At 39.6% G+C, this 24,491-nt stretch overlaps 1 protein-coding gene and 1 pseudogene across 2 annotated transcripts; one reads left to right on the top strand and one right to left on the bottom strand.

The window, feature by feature from the left end:
- Positions 1 to 46: 46 nt before the first annotated feature.
- Positions 47 to 19,240, top strand: LOC144650055 (uncharacterized). Its single transcript, XM_078509702.1, has 15 exons — positions 47 to 207; positions 5,601 to 6,034; positions 7,351 to 7,398; positions 7,907 to 7,955; positions 8,646 to 8,690; positions 12,512 to 12,568; positions 13,054 to 13,184; positions 13,632 to 13,730; positions 14,144 to 14,392; positions 14,824 to 14,879; positions 15,082 to 16,158; positions 16,744 to 16,819; positions 17,351 to 17,385; positions 17,890 to 18,175; positions 18,829 to 19,240. Exons 2-15 carry the CDS (start codon positions 5,606 to 5,608, stop codon positions 19,174 to 19,176), a joined length of 2,985 nt encoding a protein of 994 aa, XP_078365828.1. The 5' UTR covers positions 47 to 207; positions 5,601 to 5,605; the 3' UTR covers positions 19,177 to 19,240.
- An 820-nt stretch (positions 19,241 to 20,060) lies between these two features.
- On the bottom strand, positions 20,061 to 24,491 carry LOC144650062 (chondroitin sulfate synthase 1-like; annotated as a pseudogene). Its single transcript, XR_013570006.1, has 2 exons — positions 23,730 to 24,491; positions 20,061 to 21,874 (listed from the first exon to the last, which is right to left on the bottom strand). The product of XR_013570006.1 is annotated as a chondroitin sulfate synthase 1-like (transcript).

Below are 24,491 nucleotides of genomic sequence, written 5' to 3'. Positions count from 1 at the left end.
TCACGTGATGCTATTCTAACCAATGAGAGAAGAAAATACAGCAACTTCATCCGCCATAATTGAATGTCGAACTGCTTCGAACTACACATTCGTGATTGCAAAAATTTCTTTTCCTGTTAAGCTTATGTGTATTGGGAACAAATCGTAGTATGTCTTGGTGCTAGCTGTTGATCAGTTTTGTTGCAGATCCATTTGTGGTTGACTTTGGTAAGTTGTAATTTGATTATAGCCCGTGTGAGCTCAAATGAAGCTCAAATTTTCTATTTCAATCTGAACAACCAGAGCTAGAAAATTTGACGTTTTTTTCTTCTTCATATCTTTGTCTTTGTTTTTGGTGACACTCGAGTATTCTTACTTTAATTTAGTGGGTGATGCTAGGTTAGCTACATCGATGTTTCAGACGCTTGTGATTTCTAAGGATTACGGTACCAACGTTTGGCTGTACTTTAGTCCCACTAAAGAGTAAATCATACCATAAATCTGTCTGACCATAACAAGTGCCCATTTCTAGAATACCTTGGATCATGACATAAACAACTCACCATCTTAAGCTTTGTTTTCGCTTGTGACACAAGCACAGACATGTATATTAGCATGTTAGGCATGAGAAAGGCAGGAACACATAAGCAGAATGAACACACTCATAACAATATTGTTCCTTTGTTGTCCTCATTAGAATTCACCATGACACAGTCATAAGCACAAGAAGAATAGCTTTGTTTTCCTTGTGCTTTATAGGGTATGTTTGTGTTGTGGTTGTGACAACACGTTCTCACTCATCGACAAAACTAATTCTAGTCTGTGGCATGCAGTATGTGGAAAGTTTGGTACATTCCAACTTAGTATGAAATCCTTCCTTATGGCCACAGCCATCTCTTATTACAGCCTTTTTTGGTGCTTACAAAAACTCACTCAGTCATTTTCTTATATAAAGAACCACATTGGGACCACCCTGTTAATACGGCCAGAATATTGTGGTCAGGTGGTGGCCAGATTATTGGGGATCCACTCTAGTTATATGGCCTGTCTCCCACAAGTCTCCTGTAGCTCAATGGAAGTGTCTTGGAAGTAACAACAGGACCTGGCTATCCTGAACTCAGTTATCTTAAACTCCCTGCTATCTCGAACATAAGGTCATTTCACTTGGACTTGTATATTTTCAGTCATTCACTGTAAAAAATAGCCTTGCTATCTTGCATTTGGTTAGCTGGAGCTCTCCACTGTCTCAAGTGCTTTGCTGCTTCTCTTGACCTGATTGTACTCTATTTTTTTAACCACCAACATCTCAGACTGTGAAATATAAAGATTAGGGACTTTCGGTTTTGAGTACGAGATTGAGTACAAGTAAGACTTTTAAAACCTTGTGCTTGAGCTTTTAATTGTCCTCTTTTCAGCTGGTTAGCGTACAACCTAAGGGACTAGCTATTACAAAAACAGCTTTACCTATAGCGGCCCAATCTTATGTAACAGTCTTCCTTTCAGTGTAAGAAAAGCAGGTGCCTTGAGCAGTTTAAACACAGAAGGCAGCGTTTTCATTATAATAGTTTATCTTTCCTCGCGAAGCGAGGCCGAAGGCCGAGCGTAGCGGGGTGTATAATTTTGTCCCTCAAAGGGCTCAGGCAGGATGAAATCTCGCGTGGAGTTTACGGTCATATATATTTATTTATTTATTTGTGAGCTTGGTGTGTGGCGGAAATGACGTCACACGGCCGCCGCGCGCTGGTGGCCTAATGGTAAGGCGTCAAACTTGAAATCAGATCTTCGGGACTGAGGGCGGGGGTTCGAATCCGGCTAGGTTTTTTTTTTTTTTTCTTTTTTTTTTTTTGTGGGGCGAATCCTGGGTGGTGGACAAAACACTGACCCCCAGTCCATGGACTACCCCCATGGACTACCCAAATGGACTACCTAAAATGGACTACCCCTTAAAAATGGACTACCCTTAAAGTACTATTCCGAGTGTGTACCACTTACTGAGCTGTTGTTTTACGCACATAATTTGCACTTACGTCTTACCTTGTTTATTTTCAAGCCGTACGTATCCCTCTTGCCGCCATTTTGAATATATTATACTAAATGAACATCCGGTGAAGACTCAAATCAAGCAATCAATCTTTGGACTCATAGAGACAGACAAAACAGGCACTGCACTGCACTACAGAAGATCCAAACTTTTATAAATAGTATCAGATAGTTGCTTGGGACGCATCTTAAACATTTGGTGGCCAGAGAAAATTTTTGAATGAATAACTTTGGCAGCGCAGCGAGGAGAACAGAACCAGTAGGCAGACAGATCCTGAGGAAAAAATAGTGCTGAGTCTGGGCACGAGTCTTCGCTTTTTGAGGTCAGCAGATGTATAGTGTAATTTATTCAAAATGGCGGCTAGAGTTGTCGAAAGTATTAAATCGAAGTAAGTGCAAATTATGTGCGTATAACAACAGCTCAGTAAGTAGTACACACTCGGAATAGTACTTTAAGGGGTAGTCCATTTTTTAGGGGTAGTCCATTTTAGGTAGTCCATTTGAGTAGTCCATGGGGTAGTCCATGGGGGTAGTCCATGGACTGGGGGTCAGTGTTTTGTCCACCACCCGAATCCTGAGCCTTTCATTTTTATCGTTTTTCTTTTCGGATTAAAATAACACTGATTTCCACATAATACTCCCTCAACGCCTATTTAGGCTATAAACTGCTGATGTTGAAAACTGTTCATTGTTGTATGAAAATTTGACATTTCGTTCTGAACCCATTGTTGCTGATGTAAAGGCTGATCGGGATTTCTCCATCCATTGGAAAGATAATCATCTCTGTTTAGTTCCTGTTGCTGTTGCTGTAATTGTTGTTGTTGTCTACGCGTGGCACTATTTTCTCGAGCAGACTGTAATCGAATATTTCTCTCCTCCTCCGATTCTAATTGTAAGCGCGCTGCATCACTTTCCCTTCTTAATTGTAATCTATCCTGTAGCTGTTCATCAGTTGATTCTACTAAAAGTCTGTCTGTATAATTTTGTCTCAGTAATTGTAATCTCTGTATGCTTGTGTCTTCAGCTTATGTTTGTATTCTATCCGCGGCATTTTGTCGAAGTCTCTGTAATCGTGCAGTTCGTTGTTGTTCAGTTGCTGTTTGTATTCTGTCCGCGATATTTTGTCGAAGTCTCTGTAATCGTGCAGTTCGTTGTTCTTCAGTTTCTGTTTGTATTCTGTCTGCTGTATTTTGTCCGTTACTAGGCAACAATAACCCAGAGCTTCGCGAGGCCCTGCGAGTCACGTATTACTAGTTAGAATTTAAGTTTTATGTAAAAATAGGATTAAATGTAGTACTTTTTGCTGATAATTTGACCGTGTAGAAATAAAGATTACATACCTACCTAGTGGCAGGGAGGAGTGAGGGCTCTGGGAACCTTACTGAATCTGCCTCCTCCACAGGCTTTTGCAAGGCCGCGCGGGTTTTGGCCTTGGAGAGAGGCAGGGATTTTGAGCGAGCGCGAAGCGCGAGTAGGGAGATTGGGAGCGAGCGCGAAGCGCGAGCGGTGGGTGATGGGAAGGGGAAAAATAAAAAGGGAAAAGCCTGCTAAATCCTGTGTCGAAGATCTGCGAATGTGATCGAAAATGTGCAAATCGTTAAAATACTGAAAATGACGGACTTTTCTGACGATAAAGCGCCTCTACCAGTATTGGGAGACTTTTTAAATGATACCGTGGACGAATTAGAAGTTTCCATCGGAGAATTATTGATCGACGGTATGGTAAATAAACTATAGGTGACAGGCCTTCCGTGATATTTGTACCTTTGTTGTTCTATGTTAAATTCGGTCTTTCGGCCTTATTTGCTTCTGATTTCTTTCTGAGGGGCACTGTTTTATTTGGAGGCATTATGTATTGAATAGAGTCGTGAGATTGTGGCCTAGGAAGTACAGTGTCTAGAGGTCATTAGTCTTCGCTGCGTCGTTTCCGTTTGTAGAGTTCAATGTCATGACACCTCTAAATCTGTACTCTGCCACATGTTGTGCTAGTTCAGTTTGTTTTGGCTCAATTCTATTTGAGCTCTATTTAAGCTCTCAAAATGTTCGTCCTGGACGGACAAGATGTGATATGTTCCGTGAATATGTAAACTACTTGCATTTTATTATGCCGGCAAGCATTTTAATAAATACTGTTGCAAAATGTATTGTGTTGTCACGGATTTATTTTGGTCAGGCTTCGCCAGAGACTGTTCCAGCTTTACTATGAAGGAGCTGAAAGTTGGTTTCAGAGAGACATTCTGTGTTGTTAAGGTTATGCTTTTTGCATTATTTTGATCGAGCGCTCTGTATTTTATGCTTGATGTTTATAGGATTTTCTGATTTTCGATGCTTAGGATTTTCTCCTTTGTTCGTTGCGTTACGCTGGCACAACATGATTCAAATATAGATTTGAAATATTTTACGCGCAAGTCTGTTGATTGTTTTGCGTTTTGTATATGCCTATATGGGAGAAATATACTGTAAGGTTTCTTGTCCGTAAAAATCCTGTGTCTTGAGTCGTGCCCTCGCGAAAACCTTAGCATCTGCTTCTTTTGTATGAAAATTATGGAGCGAAAATGTTGCCCCAATTCATTTCTTCTCAGGAATGGCGATTTTATTTCCTCTGAAGGCCTCCTGGACCGGTCTAGGAAAATCGGGGAAAATCCGCCATTAATCGATCCGCCATCTTGAATGCAGGATTTGCCAGTCGCTTCGCCTTTTCTTTCCTTCCCGTATATCCCTTCGCCCTCGCTTTCCTCAATGATTAACTAACATTTCTCCCAACGATCGCGAGCGACTGGGGACGAGGCAGTTACTGAATAGAAATGCATTAGTCAAGAGCTAGATCTCATACCCTGATCTAAACGTTTCTGATAAGTTGATTTATAAGTCCTGTTGTTGAATTCATTAATAATTTATTTAATTTATAATTTTATAATAATTTTATTAATGACTTATTGCGCTATTATCAACTAGTTAGTTTAGTAAAGTTTTCAATCCCACATAAGCAAACACAATCTACATGTCAATACCACTACTGTATTTGAGACCATGAAATTGGTTCATTTGTATTTTACAGTAATTTTCTACAGCATATTTACCAATTAAAATGTAATTTACTTTCACATATATTATGGCAAGACACAATTCTTAGCCATTGTTATCATGTACTGTATCAATATTTAAGAAAAATATTCCAACCCCATCATTCAGATTCCAGAATTCTCAAACAATTTTTTTCTTATGAAATTAGAAATAAGGATTTTTAGTAAATAACCAACTTTAGCTTATACATTATATATTAATATTTTTATCTAGATTTCATCTTTTTCAATTGAATTTTACACTTTTTAATAATTACAATTGTGTATTTTTATTGTTGATGCCTATTGTACTTTGTTTGGAATTTTATTTTTTCAAAAGGAAAATTAGCTGTTTTGGCAAATGCTAGAACTGAAAGTGTTGTAATTGTTGTTGTCTGAGGAGTTCAAGATAACAAGGTGCAGATGGGTTTTTTTACAGTCAAAGCACATAACTGATTCGAGACGTGATAACTGATGGCTAAAAAATAACTTTCAATGTTTTTCCTGCTTCTGATATAGGTCCAATGGACCCCCAACCAAGTCATGTGTCAGTCAAAGATGATGGCACTCACAGAAGTGTATTGCCTTCAAGCTCCATTGAAGAAAGATCTTGTGTTGTGCCAGCAGAGGGATCTACTTCTAATTCTGATGGAAAGGACAGTGCACTGGTTGAGAAGGTTCAGGAGATAGCAATAGACAGTGGAAAAACTGAGTGGACAGCTTCCACTGCAAGCATTCACTTAACAACAAATGTTCAGAACAAGGCTGGAATGTTTGAAGAGGGAGAGGAGGGGGAACTTGATTATGAGGAAGACGAAGGAGAAATAGCACAAGACGATAGAAATGGAGTGAAAAATGACATGGAAGGTGATGACAAGGAGGAAGGAGAGCTGGAAGACGAACAAGATGACGAGGGTGAAGAAGGAGAGATCCTGTCAGATGAAGATACTCAGGTAAAGATTGCTCAATGCCGCATTAAATTTCATTAGCAAAACTCGTACCACCCATGGATAAGTAAAATTTGGATAATAAGCCCTGTACTTACATTTTACAATATTTTGTCTTTAAGTCTAATCATTAGCTCAGAAGGAATCTAGCATCACAATTTTTTTCAAGACTACCACTTTATCAAGTGGTTTCTAAACATATTGGTGTGAAACATAAAACAAGTTATACAACCATGAAATGAACAGTCTCTGGCATGGCGTTAAATACAAAAGTAGCAAGTAGCTCTTCGACGAGAACTTTTTCTTAGTTTCAATATAAAATGGGGTAAAATGGGTTCCTAGATGGTGCCTCACGCTAGTACAACATTGTGCTCATTCCACATGGGTTGTCTTACATTGTGACAGTGCTAGTGTTGGATTTTGTTTCCTGGGCAGGACACCTAACCTGCACTTGCGACGAATGTTTGCCAATTCTCAGATTTGGTGTTTGTGTGTGTGTGTGTGTGTGTGTGTGTGTGGGGGGGGGGGGGTTGTTAAAACATCTTTGCATTTGAGACTTGAGGGCGGCCTTATTATTGTTAAAATTTTGGTTATTATGGTGAAGAGTGTAATATCTACATGTACATAGCCAAGTAAGGTGCAAGTTGAAAAGCTCCTTTTGAATAGCTTGCCTAACATAAATTATTATCTTTGGGAAACAAGTGTTAATGTTCACTGAAACTACCTCAGGTGGTTTTTGTCATGATGCACATGGTCAACAGACAAAGCAGTGCAGTGTTATGTAATTGCCTTATTTAGAATTGAAGTATCAACTCCACACTAAATTCACTGTCGTGAAGTAAAAAACTGCTGTTGGTAGTAAGTGACTTTCTGCAGGGCAGTTGTTAAATATTGTATCTGGTTAGACGGGCTTTTATTTAGTCACAGAGATACATTGTAGCAATTAGTCCTACATGTAGTTTCTTTTCAAAACCTCTTTCTCTTTACTTGCTTCTGTGTATTTTCTGTTGCACAAATGTGTAGAGTAAGCAACTGTTCATAGCTTGTAGCACTCAAAACATTAACAATTTCTGTTTTTTCTTTTATCCTGTTGCTAACAATTATTTTAGAACTGCTATTATCTTTGATTGTTATTGTGTCTTTTGTTGAACGTTCCCTTACTCTTTGTTCTACTCTTTTGCACAAGTAATGATTTTCCCAAATGGGAATTCAGTAATATGTTTAAGTAACCATTGTCTAATTAATCTGTTCAATTGATGGCTGAATATTTGGTTATTTATTGTTGTTACTAATTTTATGGAATTATGTGTAATTGTGTTAAGGATAAAGCAGACAAGAAAACTCAGGAAAAGCAAGATTCAACAAATGAGGTAAAATTGAGTTGTGAAACTTGACTGACTGACTGACTATTGATTGATCTCTAAAGTACAGTGTAGATAAGAATAAGGATAACAAATCAAAATTGCTGCAACTGTGACTGCAAAGTGACTACATGTATACTGTTGAATACCTATTGCTATAATTAAAAAAATATTATTGTTAGCCATAGTCTAATGGCCAGTGCTTTGAAATGAGCAGTCTGGGCTCAGTCACTAGCAGGGGTCATTGAGTTTGTGGGCAGCATATGTTGTCATGGCAACCTGGCAGAATGCTGGGTGGGTAACAAGCAATGGAGCTGCAATACTCCTGCTAGTCATTTCTTGCTATAGGAACTGGAATGTGCTGCAACAGTGTGCAGGGCTATCATGGCCTAAGTGGAGGTTTCTTGAAGTTAAACTTTGATGAACCATATCATGTAAGGCCTCTGCATGCCTGTGCATATATAGTAATTATGCAGCGCAGAAATGTTCCATGTTCTTAATATTTGTAAATTCCCAGGCTGATGGCCCAGAAGAAGGTGAAGTTATTGAGGATGGAGACTCAACAGGTACATGACTATATAATGAGGAAGTAATGTTAAACAGGAACATAAGTCAAACCTTGATTATCGACACTCATAGTGACTTATAATAAATAGTTTCGATAGCAATACCCCAATTTAGAAGCCACATGAAAGTCTGGGTAATCAAAAATAATGCCTTAAAACTCAAGGTTGGACTGTACAAAGAACCTTTTTTCGAAAACATTAACATGGGTGGGATGCTTCAATCTGTGAATTTTTGTTAAATTGTGCCACCATTTTAAAACCTTGTCTAATTTCAGACCAAAAAGTGGGTTCATAAACCTTGTGATTGTCACATCTTGTGTCTAACATTTCAGACCTGTTAGTGTTATACACAGAAGTGCAGTGTAATAACATAACATTTTGGGGGTTATTGTGGCACATTTGTTTTTCTTCTTCTGAAGGATGAATTTCCAAACCCTTGCAGAGAAATAAACATTTTCCTTAGTGTCATTAAAAATCGTTCCCAATTTCAGACCATAAAGGCAAATCTATACTTTGTTTTAGAAAAAACAGCATAAAAAACACCATGATACTTTTGGGGTGTTACAACTACATTTCTTTATTTATTTTGTGTATAAGGAGAGTACTTTCCTCCCATGTCCTCCCCTCTCCCCACAGAACTTGCACCTTGTTTGCTAACATGACATATTGGTATTGTTATTTAATTGTTAGGTGCACTGAATTTAAGGAGAAAGGTCTGCAGATATTTTACTTATGGTAAGTTGATAAAGTGATGTAGATCAGTGACAGCAGGCGTTATAAGGGTTTTTATTAAATGACTAGCTCCGTGAGCGGTCAAGATGAAACGAATCGCATGCTCTGATTGGCTACCCGAGCGGTCAAGATGGAGCCATCTTGACCGCTCGGGATCGCCCGCTGTGTTCCCGCAAGCAAAAAAACTTTTCTGTTCGTCGACTCTACTACAAAAATCTTTTCCGTCGTAAACTTGAGCTATGAAACCATTTACCAAAACAACACAAATATTTTCTGCCTGTTTCTAGCGAAAGAGAGTCCTATTACAAAGAAATAGGTCTTGAAGCGAACGAGAACAAACTAATTTTAAAAACAACAAATGTTAACGAATTTCGTGAATTTTATTTGCCACAACAACCAGCTAAAAATACAAAAATTAAAACGCAAAGCGACTTGAAGACATGATATCGGTTTTGTTCGGCGGAAAAAGGAGAGAAGTCTGACAGTGACATACCTGAAGAATAAAGAATTCGGCAAACTTGTCGTTTGTGTACATCTTGATGGAGAAAGCGGTCGGCACGGCGAACCAGGCACTGTAAGCTTTTAAAACATCTTTTTACCAAAGCCTCCAACGCTTACGTCGAATAAAGTCGAGTCAAACATTTAAATCAATGATGTAGGAAAGTTCAAGCTCTTCCCGTGAATTTATAAGTCCCAAACGCTTTCAACAATCACAATTTCAATATTCAGCTCGTGTCACCGTGACGGCAGGCTTGCACCACTAAACCTCTAAAGCGCCTGAAGCGAGCAAATACTATGCAAAACGTCCAATAATCAAAAGCTGGCGGCCAGATGGAATGGACATTCTTGTTTTAAGGCTTCAAACTCAACGTTGATTTGCAATTTTAGCCATTTCAATATCCTTTTGAGGGTTAAAAAGAGATAAATTTCGCTGTTGTAGCGTCGTTTTATTTCGTCTCGATTCATTCAAGAATTTGACAGTCACACGTTAAACTTTTAAACCAATGAAATGATTTTAGCGTGCGCCATTGAACGTGCATGCAACTGGCTTCCTTTTCAGTACTGGAAAAAAGTCATATAATAAATTCTTTATTGACCAAGCTTGTTCGGTCAAGAAGGCAGGATATTGGCCTCGTTCTTTTTTTTGCGTAAGTCTCGGTCCATAAACACGCAAAAAAAGAACTTGGCCAATATCCTGCCATCTTGACCTCACGCTTGGTCAATAACCCATATGTACTGACTTGTATGCTAAACAAATCCTATATTTGTAGCTTGGCTTGTCTTGGGTTTTGCAATTCCATTTATGCAGCAAAAACAGACGGGAAGATGTTAACAGTCAATGTTCTCTAAAATGGACACCGTTGGGTCTGGCTTCAACTGTCCATCTTAGAGAGGTGTCCATCTTATAGGGGGTTTAGTTTTATTTAAATGACTGAATAATGGCAGTGAAGAGACCAACACCAGGTGTCCATCTTATAGAGATAGTTGACTGTACACAAGAAAAACAGCCTCGATCAATAGAAAATTATATAGAAAATTATGTACCGGTACCTTATTGTTACTTATTTTCGCGGGAACTTAATTTCGCGAAAATGGAACGGCCATATTTCGCGGGACTTTATTTTCGCGATTTGGCCAAAAATACATAATTAACATAAAAAATACAATAGAAAACGCCTGAAATAAATTTTCGCAGGTCTTTAATTTCGCGATTTTTTGAAAATCGCGAAAATTAAGTCCCGCGAAAATAAGTAACAATAAGGTAACTTCTGTAAAAAAGGGTAACATCTATGAAAATCAAAGTCTCTTCGAGATACCGACTTTTTTGCATGAAGTATGAGTCGAAGGTTTATCCTGTGCATTGTTCTTCGAACTTATCATTACAGTTGCTTTGTAGTTTAGTTTAACATTTCCTATCTTCGCGGAGGAAATGCAGCCATATAATTTTGTCAAAAATGGCTCAACCGCGCCGGGTATTTATACACATATTCCTCAACATTACACAAATGAACAGTGCAAATTTCACCGAGATCTGACAATTCTATACTTTAAAATTTCAAGGACCTTTCGAGGCAGTCGATTACGGCAGCGAAATTAGCAAATGAAACAGCAAAATATGCGTTCGACGCTTTGTTTTTGCGACGCCATATTTGAATTGTTATAGGTAGACCGATGTTCAATGTGTTCAAGGCCGTATCGTTACGATTACTCCACGAAAAAGCACGAAAAAAATACGGATATTTCTGACTACTGTTGGAGAAAACATTGCGCATATAATCGGCGTAAACAAATCGATACACTCAAGCTGCATTTTGTCTAGGCTCTGCGAGGGTCGGATATCAAGACAGCTTCTTTGTGGGCTAAAGAAGAATTAAACAAAAGCCATAGATACAGTGAATGCTTTCGAATTATATTTGAAGATGAAATACGAAAGAATTTTGCTGTCTTTGACTGAAACAGCTGAAATTTCACTCGAACTGCGTAGATACGATCGCATGTTTTGAAGCCGATTCATGCAACATTGCTGTCAACGCGAGGTCACGTCCCTAACGACCTAGGCTGATGACGAAATAGAATGGCGCTTGTAGCGACCAAATTTGGCCTAATTTTTAACCGCTCCCCTAACGGGCGCCCGGTTGCCAGAGGCGCCTAAGTTACGAGTGCGGGCGACTAAATTTTTGTTCAAGGAGCCCGCATGGGCGCCTAAACATTGATCTTCCACTCCCATCCTTTGACTTCAATTTCCTTGTAACCTTGTTTCATTGGCATAAAAAATCCCATTTAAAACAAAAACTTCTTCATTTTAAAACGGAAACGCTAAAATTGTTCGCATTTAGCGTATCAAGTACGTAACATGTCTTTCCCAAATTCAGCAACTTCGAAAACCATTCGTTTACAAGTGTTTAGGACTGGGCCTAACTTCCAAATATGGAATAATGGTATTATGTTCTGGTTTACGTTTCGTTTGCTTCGTTGACGTTTCGGAGAAGTTTCGAAGTGAATCAAAGTGAATCTGAAGAAATATTTACGGATAAGAAAGTGAAATCAATCTGTTTGCTACTGCAGTCATGAATCAGGTCTGAAATAATTTTAATCTGCAAAAGCTTGATATAAAAACCTTTCCGACAGGCTTAAACTTACGTAAAACAACGCGCCAAATATCGTGATGTGTACAAACTTACGTGGCGTGTTTTACATGTAATTTTAGCTTAATCTTTGAAGCATTGAACGCTTAACTCTAGTAGGAACATAAAATGTATGCCTCTTTCTTTTCATGGGACATTTCATATCTGCTGCCGCTTTTTTGTTGACTAAGGTTGTTATTTTCAACGAGCTGTTTCATGTTTTTGCGGTTGTATTAAATGAGGAGCATTCTCGAGCATTGATCCGTGACTAACAAATTTTTGTGCTGGAAACCTCAGTGCTTTTGCTTGCTCAGATGTTCAGTTTGAATAAAATGGATTGCTTTTGTTACTACATTAATTTTATAAACAACTTATTTGATGAGTTAAGTAATTTGAAGTGTTTTCACAACTTAATTTTTCTGTTCTATTTTTGTCAACTGGTTATCATGTAACAAAGATAAGATCATCACGTTTTTTCCACGCGATCGCAAGTGATCACCCACAGCGGAAAGTAATCCCTTGAGAAATTAAAAAAGTCCCTTGAGAGTTAACAAGAATGTGGTTCCAAATTTTGTCCCACATAACTGCTATTCTCCTACTTTCGCTTGTAAACGAGCAAAAAGACGAAAAAATGTGTGTTCAAGTTGTGTTGTTTGTATTTGACTAAAGTTTTTCTTTTCTTTTTCTTTCTTTTCTCAGGTGGCTGCACATGGGGAATGTCATGTAGATTTCTTCATCCAGGCCTTAATGACAAAGGTGTGGTGTTATTTTAAAGAGAACTTAAATTTAATACTTAATTATTAGTTTTTAGTACATGTAGACACTAAGTGTGTTCTGTTGGAAATTTGTAGATCTGTTTAGCTTTCTCATTGTTGTCTTTTCACAGATAAACAAGATCATGCACACATTGCCCCCCAAAAAAAACATGTGGGTTCCTGACTGTTTCCCATTTTGGTGTCTACTTAAACAATGTGCCTTATTAGAAATCTTAGGTAATAGCTACATAAAATGAAAAGAGGCAGGCACTACTCAGTGAGTTTGAGGGAACCTAATATTATTTTTTTTTGTGGGGAAAACGTTTGTCACAGAGAGAAAAAGTTTATTTTATCAAGTTTCTTAATGTATTTACTTGACTAGTATGCCATATTACAAGGGACATTTCCCTGTTGGTCAACTTGTTAGTCAGCCATTCAAAATACATACAGTAACTTGTTTATTTTATTAATGTGGTGAATAAACAGGTGCCTATCAAATGCTTCCTGTTCCTGGCCAGTACCCCAGCCCCTTCCCCAAAGTACAAGCAGTAGTCCCTCCTGTCCCTCCAGAGGCAATAATGCCGTCATTCCCAGACCAGGATGTCGGCGGCCAGCTGGTAAGTGTACCATACAATCTATTTATTGCTGCAAGTATGTTATGTCACAGTCAACAGTCCCATTTAAGTAGCTATGGTTGGTAACAATAGCAAATGCATCTTTCTTTCATCTTTCAAAGCCGTGAGAGGAATAGTGTTTCAAATAATTTGTGGCAAATGAGCACTGCAAATTCAAACTCCAGCATGTGAAAGAGTTGCAGTAGTTTTAAACCTGATCAATAATGATTTCTGTTTCAGTTTGAACTTTGATCAATTTCAATTCTTGCCAGGAAGGTAATAGAAGCCTATGTTACCGGTAGTTGTTATTTGAGCTGATCTTATACTGGGGCATAGCATTAATGTCCTAGGAAAATGAAATTAAATGCAAATTGCAGATTCTCGCATCTTTTTGTGTTTAACTCCAGTTACTGCAAATGCAGCTTTAGTAATTTGTTAGTTTTCTTGCAGGATGATGAAATGGCTGACAGAGCACAACCCAGCGCAGAGCCAGTAGCTCCTCCTAGAAAGGAAACCGCATGGGAGAGGGGACTGAAACTAGCAAAAGAAGTAAGTTGCATGTCTGACACCAAATTAAATGACATATTTACAACTGTGTACACGACACACCCTCCTTAGACCTTGTTTATAGCATAGCCGGCTTGGACTGCTCATAAAATCCACAAAATAAAAAAAAAAAAAAAAAAATTATATATTAAAAAAAAAAAAAAAAAAAAAAAAAAAAAATAAAAAAAACCCCCCTAAAAAAAACACTCTCCATTTATTAAACATTAATAATACAACTCTTTGTAACATCCTGAATGCACTGATCTATTTATATTTTTCCCAAAGGAACTCAACCCCGATTACTGAAGTTTTATCCACCTTTTATTGTTTTGTTAAATAACTGTGCTATTCAGTTTGTGGAAAAGCTGTTTTTGGCTACCTGCTGTTGTAATGATTTAAGTTTCCAATGTATACAGATAAAAAAAGCTGCCCAGAAGCGAAAGGAAGAAGATGCTGATTTTGAGGAGAAGCGTATGATTCTCGGCATCACAGCTGAGGGGGATGAGGATGAAAATGATAAAGAAAATCTGATGAGACGGCGAGAGATGATTCGTAGCAGGTTGGATAAAGACCCCATGTTCGGTGAAGAAGAAGACATCAGGAATCGGAGAGGAGGGGATATTGTGTCACGGTGGAGGGACAAGAGAGATTCATCCCCAGTCCGGGTGTGTACAACACTTGTTTTGAACTACAATCATGGAGATTCTCTTCCACTCACAGAGCTCTGTCTACTTTCTCTGATTGCTAATGGAACTCTTGTTTGATTATTGCTTGTGTAGTTTTGCTATGCTATCAAGGATAGCAAGACTTCTATGCACCCTATGGTTGCATGGAGATGAAGACCAAACATACCGTTCTCTTCAAACAAGTGCGCGTTTTTTACTTGTCCAGTCCGTCCTTTTCTTAACAGATTCCTGCTAACAATTTATTTAAAGAAATAGAGAAAAAAGCGTAGAGAACTGTGAGGGTTCTTTTAAGCGCCTTTATCATGCGTTGAGAAGAATAGAGCGGCCATGAACAGTCAAGTTTTCATTTAGCTGCTTGGTCAGCACATTATCTCATTGACCGTCTTTATATCTGTTTGTTTATGTTTTAGGATCGTGAAAGGAGAAAAAAGAGAGCTCATCGCACTCCATCGTCTTCACCAGAAAGGTAATAAAACCACTGATCTCTGAAGCCATGAGAGCAGTGTGAAGCTGGTAAATCTTACGAGAATTATTATACATGTCATATTCTTATTGATGCTATGGTCAAAGAACATTAGCCGCCGTTGAATTTGATTAGTATTGGTGGCTACAGCTGTAATGGCATGTCATTGTAACTCAGTAACCAACTCATCGGTTATTTTTATTAGGGACAGACGAAGTAGACGACGAGGCGGTGAAAAGGAGAAGCAGAAGGAAAAAACAAAAGAAACTGTTAAAGAGCGAGAAAAAGAACGGACGAAAAAACCTGCGAAAGAGTTGGAAAAAACAGGCGAGGAGAAAGTTAAAAAGAAGAAGGACAAAGGAAAGGAGAAGGATAAAGAAATCCCGGTCCTCGGAGATGGGAAAAATGATGTTACACAAGAGAATCACGCTGAACAAACGGAGCAAACGATTTCCGCGTCAAAGGAACAACCCCAAAGCACAGTTGATGAGAAAAAGATCAAAGACGAAGAAAGGAAGAAAAGAATTCAGGAAATAGCTGAAGGTGCTGTAACCAAAACAGCAAAAGAAGCGGAGAAGAAAGAGGATTCTATGGAAATAGGAGTTGACGAAAAGGACAAATCTAAGCCAAAAGCACTAGGAATCTCAAGTTCGCGTCTTCCAAATGATGAATGGATAGATCCCTGGCAAAGAACAACTTCTCCTAAACGCCACTCGGTTTCTTCACGTAGTTCACGAAGCCGGTCTTCATCGTCCTCCTCGGATTCATCACGTTCCTCACGATCACGCTCACACTCGGGATCAGAGTCACGTTCCACGTCACGGTCCGCCTCCCGCTCACGGTCTCGCTCAGTTTCCCCGACGTCCTCTAGATCACGATCACGGTCACGCTCTGGTTCCAGGTCAAAATCACGTTCCCGATCTGGTTCTCGGTCTTCAGGGAGTGATCGGTCAAGCTCGACAAGTAGCAACAGTCCCGCTAAAGAGGTGAAGACTGTGCAAGATGAAGACAGAGGTGCCGCACAAGCTTCCGACGTGTCCTCAGAATCCGAATCCGAATCACATAAATCAAAACCTCAATCTCCTACACCTGTACAGAAAAGCCCTACTAAGCTAAAAGTTCAATCCCCTGACAATACAGGGCCTCGAACTCCACCAGTTGAGTCTGATCGTAACATAAAAGAAAACAGGAATCGTAATGAGTATGGCCGAGCAGAAAAATCCTATGGGTCTGGCTGGAGTCGTAGAGCAGTCGGTGTGCGGCCACAGGACGACTCCTATAGGTATGTATGTAGCCTGGAATCTCTAGATTGTCAGCAGGGTTGTCGCTAGTAGGTAATAGGGACCTTACGAAACCACCACGGCCACCAAGTCGACAACATCGACTTAAAAAACGAATTTATAGTTTACAGTAGAATCTGGCAACTATCCTATTTTATTTACTGCGTGCATTGCTGTGAAAAGTTATCTCTAGCTAAATTATAAGCCCAGGATTAAATTCAAACAAGACAAGAAACTTAAAAAAATTGCCGTAGTGGTCCACCTTCTCCAGACGACGCAGAGTTTGGTTATTTCACGTCGTTGTTTTGCAGAGGACGGCAACGACAAGTACCAAGATGGATAACACACGTGCTAAGCTATTGTTCATTAAACCTTTTGTTTGGCGACGTTCTCATTGCTGTTGCCGTTGTAGTTTTGCAAGGTCCCTAATGACAATGAGCTATGGGTGTATTGCTAGTGTGGCTATGCTGGCTAATCCATCTTGATGTTTTCTGATGGCATATTAACAACCTTTTTGCCCAAGTCATTTATTATGTGGTAGTCTTGTTTCATTCTTACTGATGTGTTGTTCTGTTGTTGATATGAAGTCGGCAGCGCGGACATCATTCTCGAAGAGGAAGGAGTCCTGACAGACGAAGAAGATCTCGATCACCTCGGGGAAGGGTGAGTACCATATCCATGTACCATGTTGAGGGTAACCTGCGATCAGGCGTTATTTTTCTCGCGGCGGAAAAAAAAAAAAAGGAAGCCGCGAAAAAAGAAAGCCTGATCACAGGTTATGTCAAGGGTGGTGCGGACATGAAATGCGATTGTTTGTGGTACTGTTATGTGAAGGAAAGTGTTGGAAATTACGTTTAATAAAAATTGTTGATTTTTAAAAAATAAAATTAATGGTTATTATAAATGCAAACAATTTACTTGAGATTTAGCACTGCTGTGCTAATAAAGGACACTTAAAATAAACAAACATATTGTAAATAGAACAGTAACTTGTTAAAAATGCTGACCAGGCATGGAGCAGTTTAGTTCGTGACCACCGAAAAACAAATCCATCTAGTGGCAGGGAGGAGGATTTGAACCCAGGACCTCTGGAGTGCAGCACCCTGACCACCAGGTCACGCTGCCTCTGTCTGTATGTAAAACCAAAATAGACAAAACGCTTGTGTTAAGTGTAAATGTTGTGTTCATTTGCAGAATGAAGATCGACGACGAGCCGACCAATCAAAAACGTAAGTTGCTCACACTTTTATCACCAGCTTTTTAATATCATATAAAAGGATTGTTTCGGCGTGGAGGGTAACTTTGCTTCCCTGTAAACAGGACGTTGCAAAACAGTCGAATCTTCCATAGGCTGAAACACTTGAGACCTGAAAACGTGTTTTCTTTGGAGAGGCGTTCGCTTATGGAAGGTTACAAATGTAGTGTTTGTATGTGACAGGGACCAGACTAAGTGTCTAACTACGGGAGGTGATTCTTAGCGAAGGGTACAACTGGATTAATATTTTAACGACCAAGGGTCAATTCAATAAAACACTTAAAAGTGTACCTATTGGTTCTACACTTTTAAACGTTTTATTGAATTGACCCCCATACGTACATAACTACGATTTACATGTGTTTAAGCACAACATTTACAGTGTATCGGATCAACTACAATCTGCTTGTGGCGTAGCAATGCTTGCAACGAACTTGTAAGCAAGTGCAACAATTTGTGCCTATTTTTTCACTTTCAGACGAGAACGTTCTTCAAGCGCTGACAGTATGGAGCATGCACTAGCTCGTCCCAGTTCTCCACGTACAACACGGGAGCGAGGTGGGTTGCGCCGTGGATCCAGTGCTTCATCAAGCAGTAGTGCAAGCAGCGACAGTGGAAGCGAGTCAGAACATGAACAACACCCGGCCAAAACACGCCGAGCGACGCCTAAGACCGAGCAGCTCAAACAAGCACAAAATGTGCCGTTGACAAGTGGGAACATTCGGTATACTGGGCATAAAGATATTAAACTCACCTTGAATAAGGTATGAACTGCTCATCACACTGCAGCCTGACTGGTTAGTTATGTCTTCGTGTTTTAAAGAAGGAAAAATGGACCCGACCAGTCTAGTCACGTAAAGTGTAACTCGTGTGATTACTTGTTATTTTTTGTAAAGCTAGGGCTGCATGCTCATGTCCGACGAAATCCCAAGTGTGGTCGGACATAATCTCCGGACAATTTTTTGATCATAAATCATCTAGGGCAACAATAAATAATAATCTGTCCGACCACAATTTTGTTTTGTCCGACCAAGATTCTGTCTTAGTAGACCATTTGTCCTTTCAAGCGAAAAAAAATGATTTGCAGCCCTGAAAGCGCCATTGAACCTGTGGGAAATGGCGCTATAAAAAATTTATTTAATACTTCAAAGAATAGCGACAGTACTTAAAGTGGCCATGCCATCATGGCGCCATCAGTTGCTTAGTAACTTCGTTACTAGTACTGCAGGCTCAGTAAAACCGCAAGATCGGAATTTGTCATCAACTGGTACTTGTTCCCCAGTTGATTAATATGACTTGATGCATTCCAGTCCAAGACTCAAAGCAATGACCAGTTTTTTTCCTCTGGCAGTGCTCATGACCAATAAATCAGAATGTGTTGCTAGCTTTGTGTTTGATTGTTTTATTCTCATTGCAGTCTGTAGCTCGGACAGACAATACAGACGCCTCTAAACCTTCCCAGCATTCTCCACCGTCACGATCTGAAGCCAGCAGCAGCAGTGACAAACAGTCAGCGTTAAAAAAGCGTCCACGTGATCCGTCCCCAGTCTCCGACGCTCCAGTGGCCGTGAAGGAAGCGGTTTCAACATCCGTGACGCCGCAAACTACTAACAAACCCGAGACACGGTCAGTGGATTCACCAGCGGAACCAGCGAGCTCTGCGAAATCAAATACTGCAAACACGTCTTCAAGGAGAGAAGAACTCCTCCGTGAACTCAAGGCTGTGGAAGACGCCATAGCAAGAAAGCGAGCGAGAATTGAATAATTACAAACTTTTAACGTTGATCTTATTTTCTTGTAAATGTACAGTAAAAGTTCGTTATTCGCCATTCTGAGTCAGTTGTAAATGGCCAAACTTTACACGAGATTAACAAACCAATTTCCGGTAGTCTGTTTTCCATTGTTGCTGAAAATCTCACGAAGGGTGGTAGAGGGAACTTTCAACTCGTGACAGTAGTCTACCATCGGGGAGTTAGTTCACCAATTGATGTAATGGGTAACAGTAGTGTGAAATTTTGGTGTACCCCGTAATCCCTCAGCTGAAATTTTTCACGACATTTCATGAGGAAGAGAAGTTAAAAATAATATGTTACAACTACCGAGGACGCCGACTTTCTCTTCTTTCCCAACAAATCTAACTAGACGATTAATACCCTGACAACTCAGTGCAAACGTGTGACCCAGCGTATGGCGAGTAAAAAACATTAACAAACCAAAAAAACCCAGGGCAACCCATTTTGCAACATGCAATGCAAGTATAACGTCTTCTGTCAAGTTACAGAAGGGCTGTAACACGTTCGCAATTTTTTTTCCGCAACTTTCAACGCAATTTTGTTAAAATTAGCCCATTAGAGCGCTTCTTTCCTTAGAAAGATTTTATGATGATGATTTGTGAAGTTTTTTTTTTTCCCTCGCCCCGCGAAAAATAACAAAAAAAGAAAAAAAAATTAAAGAAGAAAAAAAGTTTAAGAATTTTAAGGATGGGTCAAGTACGAGTGATATTTTGATCCGTTGTCGGCGATCGGCCGATGAGTAGGAATAAACGCTATGTGACAGAAATCAAGTTTGTCTCAACAAAACATCGCCGCGCAAAACACAATAAAATACTCCCGTGTACTTAGAAAGGAACAACACAAAGTATAAGCGAAAGACACTAATTTCACGCACAAGTTGTCACCTACGTTTATTTACGTTCATTTTTGACAAATTCCCTGACATTCATCGCTTCTGCATGCATTGCATGCCATTTATTCCAAGACGCAAAAGCAGAGTTTAAAAAGTTATAGAATTTAAAAAGATATCTAAACTTTATGTGTGCATTACTCATGACAACGGTCTCGGTGCATTAAATTAATCAGTTTCACCAAAATCTCTAGATTCAGATTCCAGTGATGTAAACAACTAAACATGTCTTCTCATACATGTGGCTTCGCTGTCAAGTGCACCGGTTGCTGTGACGGAAGTTGCTGCGTAAGGCGAGGTACGGCGTGTTGAAGAGGCCTTAGTACCATGCTTAAATAGAAAGCATAGCTTTCACTAATGACTTTTGAGAGGCCAATCTAGAGGCTTTTGAACCTTGGCACAGAGACTGTTCTCGAGCAGGAAGGTTTGGGCTGCATTTTACGTGATGATAAACATGTATTAGACCAGGATCCGCTGCGCGAAACACTTCAATCTCTGTGTGCTTTACAAATTTCTCAAACAGATCCACATCTTCCAGCCCCCAGCCCTTTATGCTTGTGTCAAAGCCGCCTACAGCGTCAAGATCTTGATGATAAATACACGCGGGCTCGTACGAGTATGGCCTCCAAATTCCTGCGTCCTTGTTAAGAGTAAAATACGATTCAGGCTTGGTTTTATTGTTGTATGTTAGTTCAGGATCAAACTGACTAAACATTATCGGAAAGTAAGCTCGTTTACTAGGCGCTGCGTTCGTTCGGCAGCGATCAATGAAGTCAGAGTTAAAAATAAAGTCAACATCACACAAGAACAACAGAGCTGCTTGATCAAACTTATCGGCTGCGAGAGAAAGGGCCATCCCGCGGGAAAAGTTACCCGCAATATCGAGCCAAATTAGATCTGCTCTGGGGTATTTATCTTGATATTCCTTTATTATGACTTTGTGTTCACGAGGAGAGGACACAGAGGAAAAACATGCGACTACCAGCTTAACTCTCTGATGTTGTTTGAGGCAAACCAATTCAAAGTTCTTCATGAAGCGGCGAAACGTTTCCAGATGCCCTGACAAGGGGACAATAAAGTGCACATAAGGGGGGCACGTCGTCAAGGGTCTCAGTGCTGTATATCAAGTTTCCAAATGGTTGTTGGGTATAGAGCCTTCTCTCGTGTGAAGTATAAATAGTTTTTGCTACACCACTTGTGTTATTGAGGTGCTTCTTTGCGCTTTTGACTATTACTTGTACGATGTGTTGTGTCCCGTATAGAGGGTGAACACGCCTGTAGGCATAATTGACTTTCTGGCCCTTGAGCTTTCCAAGATGTCGATTCTTCCTAATCTCTTCATTTATAGATTCCTTTGTTATCTTCAGTATATTATTTACTTCAATATTCAATGCACCCCTGATCTCAGTCATGGGTGATTTTAAGCTTGTTTCAGGGTAAAACGATTGTGGCGTAAACATGTCCCATATTTCAGTGTTATTTATGGCCAACTGATGATGAAAGTCTCTTTCATCCTGAAGGCTTATTTTCTCTTGTCGCGAGAGCCTGTTTCCATCTGATTGTAGCAGTCGATTCATGGTTCTTAAAACCCGTTGGATCTTAACTGCTTTATGTTGAAGATCTTGAATGCGTTCGTTCATAAAGTGCGAGTGCAGGCGGTACATGTAGGCAGGTTGTTTAATTGGGTGAAGAGTAATGGCATCATTAATGTTCTTAGTGTTCAGGTCACCATAAAAAATTGCCCCGTTCGCAGTGTAGTCGTGTAAGAAAAGAGTATTCATCTGAAAGTAAGAAGAAATCAGCGTCAGTTTTATAATTAATTACGATCTTATAACCAGTTTATACCAAATAACTACAAAACCTGTTTTATGGACTGAGGCCATAACTGAAACAGGATATCTAGGACAGGAAATTCCCCTGTCAAGTTTGGTAGAGGAATTGATCATCCCTCCCCAGAGGACAAACTCCAAAAGGACAGGGAAAGTAACCAGTAAGAAGTTGAACGCTGGAACGACACCAATGGAGGAGAGGTTTCGGACAGAAATGTTAAGGGCTCGTGGTGAGGAAACTACTTGACTTCTGTGCCAGATCTTCGCTATCTGGGAAACACTGGAATACAGGACCATAAATAATGTCTAAGTATGTGGTTTCCGCAACAACAGGAAATGGAGAGCACTAAATTTCTTTTTTTTTTTTCACTAGCAATTAAGTCTCGTTCCCGCTCTTATTTCGTTTACAATAATTTCTTTGGGTGAGAACGCTAGAAATGAGACATCACACCGCCATCCAAAAAAGAAAAGTGAAGACGAAATAAGGTTGCGTTCTCCTAACATCGAACACAATAATAAGAATCTAATAACTTGGTTTCTCTCATTACTGTTGTTACAAGTATAACCAGAATTCAATAAAATAACTCATACAACTTGTACGCCGCACATGTACACATTGCGGTCCTATTTTTCCCTTCTGCGCACACAGAATACCTTCCAGGTTATTGTTACTTATTTTCGCGATAATGGAACCGCCATATTTCGCGGGACTTAACTTTCGCGATTTGGCCCAAAAAATACGATTACAGGAACTAAATTTCGCGAAAATTGTCAAAATACTGGTCTACATTAACAAACAGTAAGTTTCAAAATTGGTCAAACTGATTTTAATTTTCCACTGCAACAGTTTCCAATGACACTGAACAAAACCATATAACAAAACAAAACTTTAAAAACAATTTGACATGTTCCTTTGCAACAAAGTAGAGCTAGTTTTACGACTGTACCAAGGCAATTAAGTAGTAAACTGACGTCAAAGATGAATATTCATAACGAACTTTATAGAAGGGTATTAAACTTCGCGTCGTTATTTTTCGCGCGAACCTTTTTTCGCGGGTCTTTAATTTCGCGATTTTTTGAAAATCGCAAAAATTGCGAAAATTAAGTCTCGCGAAAATAAGTAAGCGGCTTAGCATTTACCGTGAAAACCGTGATTCAGGGACAGTCATAGTTAGAGGACTGTGTAAGTAGCTCACTGAAGACTTCAAATCAGCAGTAAGTTTGTTGAGACTGATTTTGATTAACGGTACTGATCAAGAAAGAGTTTTCCCTTCTTAATGCGTTGTCGCTTTCGATCTTAAAATTTTCTGCTGCTGGTGATTTTTTTTTATCACGCTTGGTTTGCCTGTTAAGTGAGCATGTGAGCACTTTGTAAACTAGTGAAGTGTTTCGTGTGTATGCAAGTGCGTTACAGCCACAGTAAAATATAAATGTCGTTGTCCCGTGCATTTCGTGGTGGTCACTGTGGTGTTTTGAAAGTCTCAAAGAACTTCAAAAATACTCAACATTAATCACGAAATGCATTCGCGTTCATACGATTTCCTATACTTAATAAATAATGTCATGCCAAGAAATCCTAATTCCATCGACTTCTGGTCGCGACAGTGCAACAAACAAAACTCGTGCATTTATTTTTACTGTCACTTATTCGAGTCGTGGTACATGTATAAGGTTGCGGACTCCAAGAAGTCGTGGTTCTCTTCCTAAAAGAATTTTCGGATAAGAAATTAGATTAGCTTTTGTTAGGGCTAAAAAGTGCAGTCCTAAGGCGAAGTGGACCTTCAATCTCTGACAACTAGTAGCTTACCTCATAAGACCAAGTACAAGAAACTCCAACATAACGTCGTATACACCGACCAAGCTCAACATCTTCATGCATATGTGATTTTGGTGCTGTTTGAATACAATACTCAACATGTGGAGCAACCTTTCTCAAAACACTTCGGCTCAATAGCATCCCCGGTCCACCCATACAGTAGTTATCTCCGGGCGCTAGTTGAAGCTTTTCTCTTTCTTTCTTTGCACCTGTTCCCGCGTGTCCCAGGTAGATATCATCAGAGCTGTTTAAAGAACGTAGTAAGCCTATAGTTTGTCATTTCGGACGTAAAGATCGTCGTCTGCTCGCATGAACCATTCGTATTCGTCGATGTGGTGGTCGTGCATGTATTTAATCATCATTAACGACTTTTTCAGCGGTGGATATGAGTCATCTACGCCGGGTAAACTGACCACTGGTAGTTTTAACTTTTTATGAATCTCATGAGAGCTCGAAAAGAAGGTGAATTTTCCGGCAACGTTCTTGCCCCATGTATTAAACACTGCTTGAGCACGAGTCTCCAGAAACCGCTCGGCTGTCATCACACCAACAAAGATAAGCTGGCGGTTTTTAAACTGAAACTCGTTTTTCGTTATCCTTGGTCGAAAATTCCTTTTATAAGTTAAATGACATTGATTCTGCCTCAGGAACAACACAGAAAAGAAACCAACAATCAGTCCAGCTAACAGCAATAGACATTCACGAAGCATTCGTCCCCCCATCTGAAGGACAGGCCGTCTTTATCGTATGAAG

Source organism: Oculina patagonica, chromosome 4, assembly GCF_052425735.1.
Source record: "Oculina patagonica isolate OP01 chromosome 4, crgOcupat, whole genome shotgun sequence".
Classification (NCBI taxonomy): Eukaryota; Metazoa; Cnidaria; class Anthozoa; order Scleractinia; family Oculinidae; genus Oculina; species Oculina patagonica.
Note: the sequence above shows the minus strand (reverse complement) of the source record. Positions and strands in the feature narration are given on the sequence as shown.